This window comes from Grus americana, chromosome Z (genome assembly GCF_028858705.1).
Source record: "Grus americana isolate bGruAme1 chromosome Z, bGruAme1.mat, whole genome shotgun sequence".
Taxonomy (NCBI): Eukaryota; Metazoa; Chordata; class Aves; order Gruiformes; family Gruidae; genus Grus; species Grus americana.
Window position 1 is genome coordinate 9577782 of NC_072891.1, and position 15861 is coordinate 9593642.

At 42.6% G+C, this 15861-nt stretch overlaps 1 protein-coding gene across 12 annotated transcripts in view; it reads left to right on the forward strand.

Annotated features, from left to right (window-relative positions):
- The window catches only part of CELF4 (CUGBP Elav-like family member 4), a 730009-nt gene that overhangs the window by 671500 nt on the left and 42648 nt on the right, over positions 1 to 15861 (forward strand). For 8 of the 12 annotated variants that reach the window (XR_008574695.1, XM_054810355.1, XM_054810351.1 and 5 more), the window contains exon 11: positions 1850 to 1993. Coding sequence is in view for 11 of the 12 variants with exons in the window: in XM_054810355.1 (XP_054666330.1) it covers positions 1850 to 1993 (144 nt within the window). In the remaining variant the exon portion in view is untranslated. The remainder of the gene's footprint in view (positions 1 to 1849; positions 1994 to 15861) is intronic. The other 4 variants (XM_054810359.1, XM_054810357.1, XM_054810358.1 and 1 more) reach the window with 1 other exon arrangement.

A 15861-nucleotide genomic window follows, 5' to 3' on the forward strand; every position in this document is an offset into this window, starting at 1 on the left:
TTGTGTGGAAATGAACTGCAGCAAGTACTGGAGAAGGGATAGTTGCTCAGTGAGGAGACTAAGGAAGAGGCAGACAGAAGGTGGGGGGAAGATGGAAAAGCTTGGCATGAAATAGGGGAGCCTGATTGTGGGCCACTGAGGTTCAAAAGTAATTTAGCTAAGCAGATGACCGGGTGCCTAATTAGTTAATTATCCCATCGTACCACTATCCCCCCTATTTGGAAGAAACCCTGTTACCATCCTTATGACCTCTAGGAAATGCACAAGATGCAAAGGATCAGCTGTTCCTTCGTGACAGTCCTTTTAGCAAATTAGTGGGGAAAATTGTGCTTAGCAAATATTCATTAGGGCTTCATTTTCCATTAATCCAAAAGGAAATGTGGAGAGCCTGTGACTTCAATCACGCTGAGGCCCAGGAATTTTAATGAGCTTTAAATGGGCATCTGTCAGAATCCTGACTTCGCTGTACTTCTCCTGCCAGCCAGGGGGATGAGTAATGGCTAATAAAAGGTGGGAGCATCTACGCGAACTCCTCTCCCTAACAGGAAAGGCAAAGTTGTAATTTGCTGTGTTATGACACTGTAATTATGCCCTGATGAAGAAAACGAGAGTATTAAAAACCCTTTCCTTCCCCACACTGTGCCCCAGACGTAAATGGGGGAAGCTGGCTGAGTCAGGTCACAGGGCTGTAGGCACATGGGCTGGGGGCAAGGAGGAAACGCTCCTTCCCTCTCTCCTTTTTCGCTCATGGCAAGGAGCACACACTGTATCCCCTTCGTCTCCACCCCCCAGAGCTGGAGTTACCTGTCTAAGTCAGTGTAGAGCTAGGCAGCAGCTGCAAGTACTGTTGAAAATAAGACCATGAAAAAAACAGTCCCTGGCTCCTCAAACTATACAGTTTTCTGCTAGTGAACACTGCAAGGGGTTTAAATATTTATGTTTTTCAACAAAACCACTTGGACACACCTGTTCTCTTTTGACTTTTGCTCAAGTACACCATGCTTAAAAATAAAAGTCACATTGAAAAGTTTCATTCTAGGCTGTTTGACCAGAGTCAGATTCTCCCTCTTCTGCCCCAAAATACAATTTCAACAGAACATTTTCTGAAGGTCTCTACTTTAACAAAACTGCATATTCCAACTAAAGACTTCTCTATGGATATTGTTCCAAGCACCCTCTGAAGTCTGTAAGAGTGTGTTAAAGCACTGAGGCAAAAAAGTCAATTCCTCTTGATTAGTAATTTGGTTTTAAATCCATCTGTAATCTCTCTTGAAGAACCCTCTAGAATGGGGGACATGACCAAACTGTCCAGATTTGGGGGAGTCAAGCTGGGGGATTGAATGTGAAATTCTACAAAAGAAAATAAGCCTGTGGGTTTGTGCATATCTTTCTACTTGTTATCACAGTCCTCACACAGACACAAGAAGGATAATGAAACTTCCACATGCAGACACTGAGAAGAGGCAAAGGTTACTGTGGGTCACCCAAAACTCTACAGATGAAATGAGATGATGAGGAGCAAAGAAAAACTATGAACCGCATTCTTTCACTCTTTTTGTTCTTATTCCTCCATTCTGTCTTTCCACGGCCACATGTGCTGCTGCATTCTTCTGCCTCTAGATTTTATCCTGGTGTCTGTCCTGGAAGGCTAATGAAGCTAGCATAGCCTCTAGGTGACTTTCTGTGTTCCTGGTCTTCTGCTTTGTCTGTTCCTCTGAGAGTCTACAGACAGCTTCCTAGAGGTGACCCCTCACCAGTCAGAGAGAGGGGATGCCAAAGTAAATCTCCACCATGTGCTTTCTCATATCCTATTTCTCTCCATTCATGGGTCTTCTTTTTCTCTTGATAGGACCAGAGGGCTGTAACCTGTTTATCTACCATCTGCCCCAGGAGTTTGGGGATGCTGAGCTGATGCAGATGTTCCTGCCTTTCGGTAATGTCATCTCCTCGAAAGTGTTTGTGGATCGGGCGACAAACCAAAGTAAATGCTTTGGTGGGTAAAGATAACAAAACAATTAGATTCATCCAGGAAAGGGTTTTCTCTGAATACTTTACCTTTCAAACTGCTTTCTTTCTGCTTAAGCTTTATGATTTCTCTCAATTTATTCCTGTCAATACTTTCCCCTTTCCCTCTTTCTCTCCTAATTGTCTCATGCTCAGAGTTGTGTGCGCTGCTCAGAGGTGAAGGTTTGGCATCTCACCAGCGGCAGGGTGCTGCGGCTGCTGGTGGTGGGGTGGAAAATATCCCCCCTTGGAAGGGGAGGTTGGGAGGGTACAGCAAAGACTAAACCACCTGGAGCAAAATGGAGGGGGATGGTGGGGTAGGTGAAATGCTGATGGGATCAGCAATGGGAGCAGCAATGGGAGCATGTGGCAGAAGGGGAATTTATGTACCTAAGGAAAAGGAGAAACAGGTCATGGGGTTGAAGGGAAGACAGAGCTGTGGGGGCAGCTTTCCAGCAGCTGTGATGCATTATACTGCAATGGGACAAAGGCTGAACATCAGCTGAAAGCCTGGTCTTCTGGGGGGACGGCTGCTCGGCAGACTGCAGGCAGCCGTGATCCGAGCCTGTTGCACCCGAGCCAGCACCACAGTAGATACAGATAGACCGAACTAACCCTGTGCCTCAGCTGACAGGCTATGTTGAGATGCTGGTTTGAAAGCTGCACTGTGCTTACACAGCTCTGGCCTCACAGCTGGCTCAACCCCACCAGCTGGAGCATGGAAACAGCACAGCCTCAGCTGCCTGCGAGCCACCAGCTAGGGACACCCTGATCTGCACCTACAAATGGAGGACTCGGCCAGCCAACAGCCATGTGGTGATGTGTGCATGGTGTCCAAGTGGGATCCCGCTGTTTGCGAAGGTGTTGTTATGCAGGGTCCCTTCTGGCAGTGCGGTAGCATGGGGACCCTGGCACATTTGATCCCATCCCAGCTGGTGGACAGGGGGTCTTGCCCATCCATGTGCCCACTACTGGGATGTGCAATTTCTGGTTCTTCACCATCCTGCACTCTTTGCAGACCTTCCCTGAGAAGTGCAACGGGACAAACTATTGCTTTTCTTTTCCTGTTACTTGCAGCTGATCTGGACTCTGTCTCTCAGGCAAACTTCCAGAGTTAAGACTTATCGGAGTTTCATTTGATTTTAAAGCCACTCTCAGTCTCCACACTATGCTTCCCTTCCATGCTGCCTTCCCCTTTCCCCTCCTGGACAGCCCACCTCCCAAAACTCTTACCTCATGCTTTGCTAGCTATTGTGCATGTCAGACAGTACTTCCAAGAGTTTTGTGCCCCTTTTCCACGCACAGTTCCTCCTGCCCATTCACAGAACAGGATATTTCCCCCTTTGATTGAAGGAGCCCTGGCTCCCGATGCAAGGGGACACAGGTTTCCCCTTCAGCAGTAGTCATTGGGTTGCTGCACTCTCAAGCTCTAGAGGAATAAAGTACAAAGTATTGGTGTGAAGAGGCAGTTGGGAAATTCAAATGAGAAATTATGAATTAGCCCCATTCTCTCCAGAGCCCACCTGCTTTTTAGAGCTTTAACGATATAAAAGCTCATAATAAGATGAGCAGACCAGCACAGCTCTAGGTGACATTGAAAACTAACACTCCAAGGATACCCACGGGTTAGAAATGGTTCTTTGTCAATGAAATTGCCATTTCTATCATAAATATTTAGGGGACTACTGAGCCTGGTTCTCCACATATTGACAACTGGGAAGAACAAAGGTAAATGGGGAAATGAGGGGAGAGCCAAGGCCAGTAAGGAAGAGTATCTTCTGGACAGGTATTCACCTTATCTACTCTTAGCTCAAAGGCTTGCTGGCTACAAGTCTTAAGGAGGACAGCAACACATACCTAGCTTGTGGGGCAGGGTTGCGAGGCTGGCTTTATTGCTGCTTCCAATGTACTTTGAGTTCACAGCCGAGCAGGAATTGAGGGATCTTAGCAGAATTTTTTCTTAACTTTAAGTCTTACTGGGAGAACCTAAACACCAGCTTGTTTGATAAAGTAACCTCCAAAACTAATGGTGAGTTATTCCAGTCCAAAAGCAGGATGGTGCCCTTTGGATATGTAGACTCAAGTGCACAGGCAAGCAAAAGTGGGAATTAGAGATTGCTAGTGGACCTTAGTCATTTAATATTAGCTTCTGAAACATAAATATCCAAGTCCAGTCAGTTTTGAGTTCCAGGCATCAAGCCCCATTTTTCTCTGGCTTTAACTTATTTTCCCATAGAGCTGAGTGCCTGCTGTGACTGTTGGTCTCAGATAAACATGTTGACTATGATGCCATGTCCACCACCTCCAGAAGGACAGAAATAGCAGAAGTAAGGGTAGCTAATTATCACAAGTATGTCACACTACTCTTCAAAACCTCCCACCCTGCTGACCTTCAACTTTAGAACAATGTAAAAATATGGAGGGTATTACAGAAAATTAGGCTTTTCATTTGTTTTGCTAAGTCCACTGAAGCTGGCACTGATTATCATTTTTTGTTCAGTAAGTTGATTTAAAAAAGAATAAAATTACTTTTTGCTAAAGGAAAAAAAGGATTTCATTAAGTTTGAAAGTAAGAAAACTCTTTCCTTTTCTGCCTAAACATTTCCCAAATCTCAACATGTAAAAACATAGCATTTGCATTCTGTTTCACTTTTTTTAAAACCCAGCTAGAGCTCTCCAACTGGTAGCCTGGGGGGACAATTCTGTCTGGCCCCAGAAAGATATTCCACCATTATATGACCTTTTAAAATGTATCTGCTATGCAGATCCCAAGTAAATTGCTGTAACAGAGTCTAGCCCCAGGTTGTCAAGAAATTGTCAAGAAGTCCTGCTTTAGACAAACTTAAAAAAATTCTATGGAGAAAAATGTCACCACAGTTTTTTTTCCATGGGAACAGAAAATACTTCATTTGCTGCTCTTGTTGAACTACCTGTAAGCAGCTGGCCCAAAGTGAGTGAGTCAGTAGAGCAGCATCTCAAAATAGGCCTTTTATTCCTTTCTGTTCTGCTCTAAATTCTCCCCTGCATTTCCACCAGAAAGTTATATCCTTTGACAACTATTGGCGGGATGGTATAGGGACAGTCATGGGAGCATTAGGAAGAAAGCAAGATGAGCCACAAGCCTTTCTCCTGGTTTCTGGATTCCATGACCTGCAGAGAACCTCTAGCACCTGCCTGCGCTGAAGACACCATGCTGTGGTCATGAAGCCTTTGACTTTCCCAATTCAGAGGCCACTGCCTCCTGGCTGACAAAGAGCAGCGAGGAATGCAAGCTACAGCAAACACCAATCATCTCATGTATAAAATGTGAAAGTGCTCAAAATATGTCTATTGTTTTCCATAGCAGGCCTGCGTGCTGTAGTGTGTAAGACTGCCTGAGAAACAACCGTGACTTCTCACTGAAGAAAGTCATTTAAATTGGGAGGCTTCTTTGCCTTCAACTTTTCTTCTGCTGCACACATCCAGGCTAGACCCAAATCCTTCATTTTCTCTTACAATTTTTCAAACCTCTTGCTATTATTTCCACTCCCCTCCCCTCCCCACCCCGCTGTCCCGTGACATGGCCAAATGCAGACCACATTTCTCCCTCCCACTCACCAGTTCTCTGTCTATTCCCCATGGCCTGAGCCTCCATCACACCAATCATATCAGAATCTCCTTGGGTTTCTCCTCGGGCGGTGCCTTGTCCACCCTCTCGTATTCAGACTTACTGATTTCACCTTCACAACTCTTCACCATTCTTCCCTTCTCTCTTCTCTCTCACTAGTCCTTCACTCAATGCCCAGTTGACACCTGCAGCCTCTTCCCATGCACTTCTTTTAAAGCCAGCATGTTTCTCCTAGTGGGTCATACCATCCGTTCCCAGTGGAATGGCAGGGACACAGGAAGAATCATTGTCTCACTCAGGGAAAAATTACACTTAGCCAAACGCTCCTTGGAGAGAGTGACTCCCATTTTCACAGCAAGCTGATCTAGGAAGCCTTGCATAGAGGCACAGTATGCCACAGACTGAATGTCAACTTAAGCAGGACCCTGGAGCTTGTCTCTGTGCAAGGCAGAGACTGCACTGGGTCTCTTCACCTTCCCACTGCGTGTGTCTAAGTTCTTCTGTGTGTAGGTATGCTAAATGTCAGAGGACATGAAATACATCTATATGCTGGTCTCAATAGTTCTGGTGATAATTCCCCTCTCAATTATGCAGATAATTTAAATGTGACTAGTTTGTGTACCAGGCAAAAAGAAAACTCCAGTAAAATGACACCATCAAGGCTGCTAAAGCAAGTAGTCAATGTGAAAAGAGCTGTTCTTCACACTGCCCACACATGGCTACTCTATCTTTGTCATAGGGTGATGCTACAATACAGTCCTAATTTCAGGAGTACTCACTGTTGTTGCACAAGACATGTTTTAAGAAACCATTTGAAGATGTTTAGTGAAATACAGAGACAGACATATTCTAGGAAAATGTTTTAACAGAGAAGAGAGAGAAAAAGATAGGTTTGGGCAATATTAATTAGGAAGACATGACAGAAATTAGAAAAACGAGGACGTGGATGGAGCAGCAAAGGCCAAATGATTACCCCAAGGTGTCAAATAAGATGTAGATAAATTAAAGCTGGAGGAATTGCTTTACTAGTGCACTTGGAAATTCATTCCTCCAGTCACCTCTTTCTGAGAGCAGTGAGCATCTAATCTGCCAGATCTTTGCACGCCATCAAGCAGCAAACACTGTCAGGCCAGTTCTGCTCCATGGCCCTCCCTTGTCCCCCACATGTTCTCCTTGGCATGTTCCCGTTCCCCATACGCGCTGGTGTGGCAGCATCAGTTTCTCCCCATGAGACAATGACTCCTGGATACTGTGAAAAACCTCTCCTATGTCCACAGAGACACCGTGGTTTCTCTCCACTCAGCTCGACATGGTCTGACACCCCGGGTGTGAGCAACCACGACTGCTGGATGCTTTTCTCCTTTACTATGCATTCCAGATGGATTTTCACACTGGCAGTAGGGATGTCCCACCCCTTTTTGAAATGTCCCACATACATGTAGCAAGGAGCATTCTAGCTTTGACTACAAACTGAGAAGGCTTCTTAGGACGATAGGTTTATACGGCCTAAAGGAACATCTAATTTGATACTTGGTACAACATGAACATCGAATTTCATTCCAGATTCCTGCAGAGTCCACTCAAAAGTTGCTATGAGCCACCCCATTTGGAAAAACATCCAATCTTCTCTGAAGATGCCAAAAGAGAGAAGATAACACCATTTGATGAGGGTCATAGTAGTTAATTACCTTCACTGATAAATATTTCTATTCTCTACTAAACTTCTTCCGGCTTCTAGCTCGTGAAAAGAAACAGGGGAGCCAAAGGAGAGAGATTAAAGGTGAGAAAAGCAGTGAGGAATGAGGACTGGACACAGGAGGGGGTGAAGCCCAGGAGAAGAGCTGAGGGTTGGATAGAGCTTGTATCATGTTATTAAAAACACATTTTGGCAGTTCAAGACTGCAGTGTGGTGGCAAAAAGGTGGGGTGGGAGGTGCAAGGCAGCAGCAGGTCGTGATAGCTTCAGAGTTTCAACCTGGAAGCTGAAATAGAAAGAAAGAAGCATCAAGAGACTAGGACACCAGCAAAGCCATCCAGGGCCCTGGGACCAGGAGCATTGCAGATCAGGTCTAAAGTGCATTGGCAGCACTCCATAAGACATAGAAGTGGGAACAACAGACCCTGAGGTACATCAGAAAAATATTGTTCAGCACTTGCTCACAATGTGCCTCCAACACACTCTGCCAAATCTGGCAGTTTCTCATTTAATAAAAGAAAAAAAAAAAAAAAAAAAGGAAAAAAAATCCCCAAGTCTCCTTAAGTTCACCAGGGAAATGAGCAGGTCCAGGAGTAATGTGGTGTAAAGGTTAGAAATTCCAGCCCTATGTTCCTGCCCCATATGGGAAACAATGGTTCAACCTAGCTGTGTCCCTTGGATTCCCTTTCTTGTAGCAGGACGTTTTTGCACAGGGCTTTTGGATCAATGGATGAGGACAGTTACTTATCACCTCCAGGTTTTTTTCAGGTTTCTTTTCTGATTCTTCTTTTGGTAAATAGGAAGATTCTCACCAGATAGAGGAATTATTAGAAAACATTTTGGAGAAAGGTGAAGCTCTGCTTGCTGCTGTTACCAGTACTATAATTAATTTTTTTATTTTTATTTTTAACCTGATTTCAAATTTCCTAAGAAAAGTCCCTACCCGAGCCTTTGTCCCCATAGCCCATGGAATTAGACTATGTCCTTTACTTTGTGTGATCTAGTGGCAACACATTTTGTTTCAGGTCCCTGGACAATATCAGATTGTCATTCCCATGTAGCTGCGGGCTACGGACCAAAACTCAGAGTGTAATGGAGGAAGCCACTAATTTGAGTGCCTGAATTGAGACAATATGGGAGCAATTTTCCAGGCATGTTAAGCATGCCTGACCCCTGGGATGTTTCAGTTCAGATGAGGACAAGTTTTTTGTGGTCCTCTGCACTCTGAAGGACCTGGCACAGAGAGACAGCCAAGGAGAAATTCATGATGTGTCCAACTTAGTTGGAAAGTAAGCCAAGGGGAGGAGGACACTGTTAAAAGGATGCTTAGGGCTCCCAGAGGAAAGGGAAATGAGGCACAAAAGTTTATTTGCTAGCTACTCTCTGTTATACTCCAAAGCAGCCGGGCTCTGAGACTTCAGGTTCACAGAGTAAGAATGGGACTCTTCTCCAGCAGATAAGGAAAGAGTAATGTGAGTAAGAAAGAGAAGGAGCTGTTCATCAAACTCACTGCACAGCACCTCCAGCCATTGCAGTTGGTTGGGGGAGGCTTTAGGGGGAGGAGGAGGAGCGGGAGAAGTATTAGGGCTGTAAGCCACTATTCATTTACAAACTATAATTAATTTGATGTTTAGATTAATTTCTGATGCACTCTCAAAGGTGCACTGAAAGCATTTTTCCTTTATTATAATGTTGATTGCTTATTGGGGAGATAAATCTAACTGTCAGTTAATGCACTGACTTACCAAAACTTTCAGACCAAGCAAGCATGTATGCATAAGGAACAGCTGTTTGCAGCTCTCCAGTTAAAGGGACAGCTCTTTCTTTTCCCAATAACTCACATTAAAGAAAATCTATACATTGTACACAGGGACTTCTGCTTTCTTTTGTAGCTTAACAATTTATTAGACAAGAATATGTCAGCAGAATCTGTCTTCTATTTATCTGTCTGTCCATGCATCTTTCACTGTTCTATCCACCTCTCCACGCAAGTGATAGACAGAGTCCATCCAGCATAATTTTCAGTTATGGATATGCTTGTACACAGCTACTCACATGCACACTTACACAATCATTTTAAATGTTTTTACTCATGGGGTAATTAGATGGAGGAACTCATTACTGCAGGGTCTTTGTGGCTACTCACTTAATGACTTTCAAAGGGGGAATGGCCATTTACGTGACTAATAGAAATGACCGATGTTAAGAGTTAACACCAGAAGAAAGAAAAGAGAGGGGGGGAAAAAAAAGACTTTCTAAAGAGATTAAAAACTTAATGCTCTGGGCTTCAAATCAATCCATCAGCACTGGGACCTAAGAAAAGTACCTGAATGGGCTCTCACATGGCTGCACAACGTGCTGTCTGCTGCCACCTCCTCTAAAAACCCTTCGACATGAGATAGAATAGATGAACCTGCATTGTATACAGCTGGTCCTACATGTGCTCCAGGGACATTATAGTTTCAAATCAGAACACCCCCATCTGTATAAATGCCAGAGGACGGTCTCTAGTGCTACTTTTATTCAGGCCAGAAGATTCAGTTCAGAAGTCAGAAATAATGACGCCTCCAATGGGCAGGCCCATTTCTGAACTCAAGGTGATTGATCCACAGAGTGCAGACTTACCACATCCTGCTCTTGTGAGACTGCAGACCCACTACAGCATTTTGGCTACCCATTACGTCTGGTTTTATTTTTGTTTTCCCAAGATCTCTCTGATGCAAGGAAAATTCAAACTGTAGAATGGATGAGTCTCTATCAATCCCCCCAACCATCCATCCATGCCCTTATATATCTAACTTCAACATCTTTATATCTGTCTATCCTGTCTCGTTCACTGCACAGGATTGCTCTTCAGCATTTTGAAGTCTGTCAGCTAGCTCGTGACTGAGCAGCTGCTCAATAGATCCTCACAGCTCTGTGCTTGGCCTCAGGCCTTCCTTCCTGCACAATATTCAAACCCCGCTATGAATATGAATTTATTATTATTTCCTCATCTGTTTTCCTAAGGTCCTTCCCAGCAGAGCATTTAAGAGGTTCATAGAGCTAAGTAACAACATTTTCACAGTGCTCATGGTGTCCTCATTTTACCAAGGGGATGATGAAGCAAGGAAAGATATTCAAAACTATTTATTAATCTTGGATACCTAATGTGAGATGTCATGAGCCTGATCAGTCTGTTTGCTTGTTTTCTCAAAGTATTTAGCACAATGCAGGGCATGCTATGCTTATGTTCACTTCGGATGCAGGAGCCGGTAGCAGCCTTTCTGACAGTGAAATCTCAGGTCACGCACCAAGCACCAAGAAAAGAGGAACACGCAGTAAAACTTGATCTTCACTAACAAATTAAAGAGGCCTCACATATCTGCTGCAACCCTGTGCCATTACTACCCATATCTTTTTAATGTTCGTGTGCTATTGGCTCTATTTTGGCCATGGCAATTAACTCATGCCTGGACATTGCTTGGGCATGGCTCAGCAGTGACAAGGGCCAGGGACTGTCCCTAGGCAGCGTAGACAAGGCTGTCTTTCGAGGAATAAGAGAGTTTAGTCATGTAGATACAAGCCATGACATACCATCTGCACCTAGAGCCTGCCCTGTTTTATTTACTAGCAAAAAAAGTAGCTGAGGAGATCTTATTAAAAGAATTTTGTGATATATGATATACCCAGCATAACTGGGGTGTCATGGCAGAAATAGGGATCAATTCCAGTCCTCCAAGGCAGCATTTGGTTGTACAACTACAAAACCATCTTTTCCCTGCCTTATTTACTGTCTACATTCCAACACTTGCAATAATAAGTCTGATACATTGCCATTTTCCTCACCCTGTTATGTTATTCATTCTCTACAGTAATTAAAACAAGGATGCCATGAAAAAGAAAAATACAGAAATGTGTGGTTAGAAGCAATGCCTTAATGCATATACAAAACAATACAGAATTAAAATTTTATAGGTAACATCATTTCTTGCATTTCTAACTTGAGTGCTTCATTTTGCTATCTTATCATTGTTTTAATGTATTGGTGCATGTGTTATCCTCCCTTTTCAAGTAAGCAAACCAAAATAAAAAAATCCCCAGATGAGATTAACATCTTCAAATAGTACATATTGACATCTTCAAAGGCTGTCATCAGGGTAACAACTTGCAGATCCCCATAAAAATAGGTATACCTTTCTTAACCATTTCTGGTTTCATCTATCTCAAATCCCCAATGAAATTCAACATTATCTACACTCTCCCTGGTCTTGATCTGCAATATATCACATACATATAGGTATGTACATTATATATGTACTATATATATATATTCAGCAATAGCAAACATGTCTGCAAGTTATTAAAAACAATGAAAACCACTGAACAAGTGGTTTAAATTTGGGTAATCTGCTCCAATGCTTGCTGGCCTTCAGGGTGAAGAAGCTTTTCCTTACATCCAGTCTGGACCTCTCTTTTTCCAATTTACATCCCTTGTCTCTCATTCTCCCACCATGCACCACTGTGAATCAGAATCACAGAATATCTCAGTTTGGAAGGGACCCATAAGGATCATCGAGTCCAACTCCCTGCTCCTTGCAGGACTACCTAAAACTAATCCATATGACTAAGAGCATCATCCAGACGCTCCTTGAATTCTGAGAGTCTTGGTGCCGTGACTGCTTTCCCTGGGCAGTTTGTTCCGTGGATCGACCACCCTCTCAGTGAGGAATATTTTCCTAATGTTCAATTTGAACTTCCCCTGATGCAATGAGACTATTTCTTTCCTCTTGCTCTCACGGAGCAAGTGCACCAGCCCTTGTCCATCCTGATGGCCATATGATGAACTCATTCCACTTTGTCACTGTCTTTTCCATTCTGGTGTGCCCAGAACTAGATGTCCAGGTGTGATCTAATGAGTACTGAGTAGAGAAGGGTAATCACTTCCCTAATTGACTAGCTGTGCTCTTTTTAATAGAGCTCAGGATGCTGTTGGTCTTTCTTGCAGGCCAGGGCACATCTCTAACGAGATCCTCAGTGATGTAGCCCATTAAAATTCCTAGAGACAGTGTGACTGTGCCCCTTTCACCAGCTGAGCTTCAGACCCCTTGGTATTTACCTAGGCATGTGTAGAGTTATAAAAGGGAGAAGGTGCATCTAACATCTAAGAGCAGCTGCTGTCTTTGGCTACTTCACAGGCAACAAGTTTTCTACCTTTTTGTCAATATGACCTGCAAATCTGATTGTGTTCTGACCATTTAAAGGTGAAATTATATGATTATTCTAAAGATAGGTCTCTAATGATCTTTAAAATCCTTCTCTAGAAGGGTTTCCAGAAATTGTGAAGTATTTACCCTACTCATTGTGCATATCCTGACATGGCTGAACAGGATCCAGAAGGTTTATCGTGTTATTTGGCTTTTAAAATTGCTTATGAGAGAATATTTTTTTCTACATGATATTAGGAGTCAATGCAAGAGCCATTTTTTGGGGACGTGACTCATATTTTTACCCCATCCTTTCAAATTAAGATCCCTGCCCAAATTATTAATAGCCATCCTGTCTTTCTCAGGTCTTCATTTTTTTCTAATCAAAGGCATTTTCATAAATGTGTTTTCCAGAAATGTTTCTACTCCCTTTATTTCAGTAATTAAAACACATGCTTATTTTCCCATCTTCCACCCAAGGTTGGATCAAGACTTCAGACAGGTCATTGGGCAGGGGTCTTAGAATCCACAATTAGCTCAGTTTTCAGTCAATCTATGACATGATTCAAGTCCCACAGACTGAATGTAACTCTTCTGAGGGACTGCAGAAGGCTCTTCACAGAGATCTCCAGCATTCGGGATACTCTTTTGAAGGCCATTAATGATGAAAGCTCTGCTGGCAGACCCACAGGAATTTATCAGCATCTACACTATAATATGAAGGTGTTTCATTCCCGTTGACATTTGATGACTGAATAAGTCAGCTGGTAATTTCCCTGTCCACTGTGGGCAGTTGAAAACACAGAGATCTTACGTTGATACCGAAAGGACAACAGATGTAACAACAGCTGGGTGGATCTGAAACAGGATGTTATCTTACAGCTTAAAATGTACTTCAAAGTAAAGTATTGGTTCGAAAAGCATGGCCAAAAGCTATTCATCATTACTTCTCGCTTCTGAACAGAAACTTCCAGACTGTCCCACAAACTTCAAGTCTTTCTATATTTATTGGGTTGCCCCAACCTACCCGTAATGAGGTATCAGGTGTGCAACAACATAAAGAAGAGAGACAGTTAGTTGTCCATCTAAGTAATGATCAGCAGAGGCATGGTGAGGGGAATCTGTACATTGCTACACCAAGAATGGATCAGAGACTCCCTGTGACACTAGCCACTAGTACAATTCACAGTGCACCGTCCTGATTGGTTTTCCTGAGGTTTTTTTGTTGTTTTCATGGCTTTTTCTTGATTAGACCAGAAAGGAATTTATTTTCCCACTATGAAATATAATCAAAAAGAAAGTCACCTTCTATGATGCCTATCTCTTATAGACCGAGAAGGATGACTAGTGATTTCAGCATCTGAGGTGTTGTTACATGGCTTCTTTATCAAGAACCCACAAATTGAGTGGGCTGCAAGACAGAACCTGGAAGCAAAGAAATTAAGATTAAGATAAGAAATGGATTGTGACATAGCTGATGGGAGCTTCAGTAGTTATTCTCATCTCGTTTATATTGTACAAGTCCAACAAAACAAATGTAAAAATAGTCTTCATCTTGATTCAGCAACACTCTCATGCATCCTTAATTGAGTTAATTGAGCACATACTTAGATCCCACTCATAACTTGTGTAGAGCCTACACTAAGCTCATTCTTTGTTTCTGTTTTCACACTGGCAGAATTTATCTCCTCAAAAGTTGACCTGCTCTTTCCAACCATGTACTTTCCCCATAAACCTTATATTGACATGTCATGACATCAACCACTTACAAGGAAGTCAGAAAATAAGTCAAGAAGTGTTCCTTCCATTTCTGAAAGCAGTTAGGAAATTTCTTCAGTTCTAATCATCATTCAAAAAAGCCACAACCCAAATACCATTCACTTAGCTATGGGTGATTCTTCCCTGGCTAGTTTGTTCCTTGTGAGGAAGATCATCATCATCATCATCATCATCTAGGTTAGAACATTATGTTTCTTTAGAAGAATCACAATACTTCTTGTTCGCAGCAGCCATGTATGTGTACTGGTCCGATATTTGATTCATGGGATACCAAAGAATGGCTGAAGCCTGAATCCTTCACTTTTTCCATCCATTCATTGGATGACTTCAGCTTCTGCTTAGCAGAATGGGTAGAACCACAGTCCACAGCATCAAACAAATAGTTGCTTATCCTTCAGACAACCTCTCTTTACAGGAAAAAGAGAAGTTTTTATTGTTAGCTCTATTCATAGGATAAGAAATCTGTTGTGGTTTTCTACACCAGATTTTCACTACTTTTTCTCTTTTTAGAAAAAGTTGGTCCTGATCAGGTGCCCTGGTTCCAGATGTATGTAAGAGTCAAGGCCCTAGATATGATTGTGCAGGAATTTAAACTGTCCAAATTCTAGTCTAATCTTAACCTTATGCTTTCAATGTGAGCTGTGACAATGATTTCTGTATGAAAAAAAACCAAACAAACAAAAAAAAAAAAACCCCAGATTGTGAAAGAGAAGACTCATAGGAAGAAAAGTCCTTCTTGGTTTGAACCACCATATTCAGGGTCAGCATCTACACCCCTCAACCCCTCAACCTTCTTCAGAGAAGATACTTCTTCTCTGAGGCACTATCTGGAGAGCATCCAACTGACAATGTACAAGAACAACTTCTCAGCACATTCCAGCTCACACTGCCTCAATGTATAGAAGTAGTTTCATGCACAGGAAGACGGGAAGGTGACATCAGGAAGATGCTTGTATATTTCAAGCTACCTTCTGCACTGGATGTTCTGACCTTTAGAGAAAGTTAATCACGCCACCTACTTTCACTCTTCATTTAATCTCCCCTTCCCATCTGTTCAGTTTCTCTCAGCTGGAAGCAAGATGAAGAACGAGTACCAGTCAGTTGTCTCAGTGGTCCGCAGCCCACACTTCGGGGCCATTTATTATAAGGCATTAACATCAATTGTCACCTCTATCATGACGGTTACCGCAGTCCATGCCAGATTAGTAGGCAAAAACTGATTTTCTAAATATCTGAAATATGAAATCCACAACAGACAGACAGACAGACATATGCAGTATCAGAAGGGACCATTCTGATCCTTTGGACTGAACTCTAAAATAACATATGCCAGATACCTCAGCTCATGTGACAGGTTCAAACCTTCTGCTTGAGTCATACCATCCCTTTTAGAAAATCTCTTAATCAAGATTTCATGTGATAGGTGCTCCACCCCTATTGCTAAACAAGATGTTCCAAAATAGTTAATTACCTTCACTATTTAAAAAATGCAGACTCAGTGTCTTATTTCCATTTTAAATTTGTCAGACGTCTGCTTCCATCCACAAGAAATCACCAAGTTCTTTTTTTTTTTCTATATTAAAAAAAAGT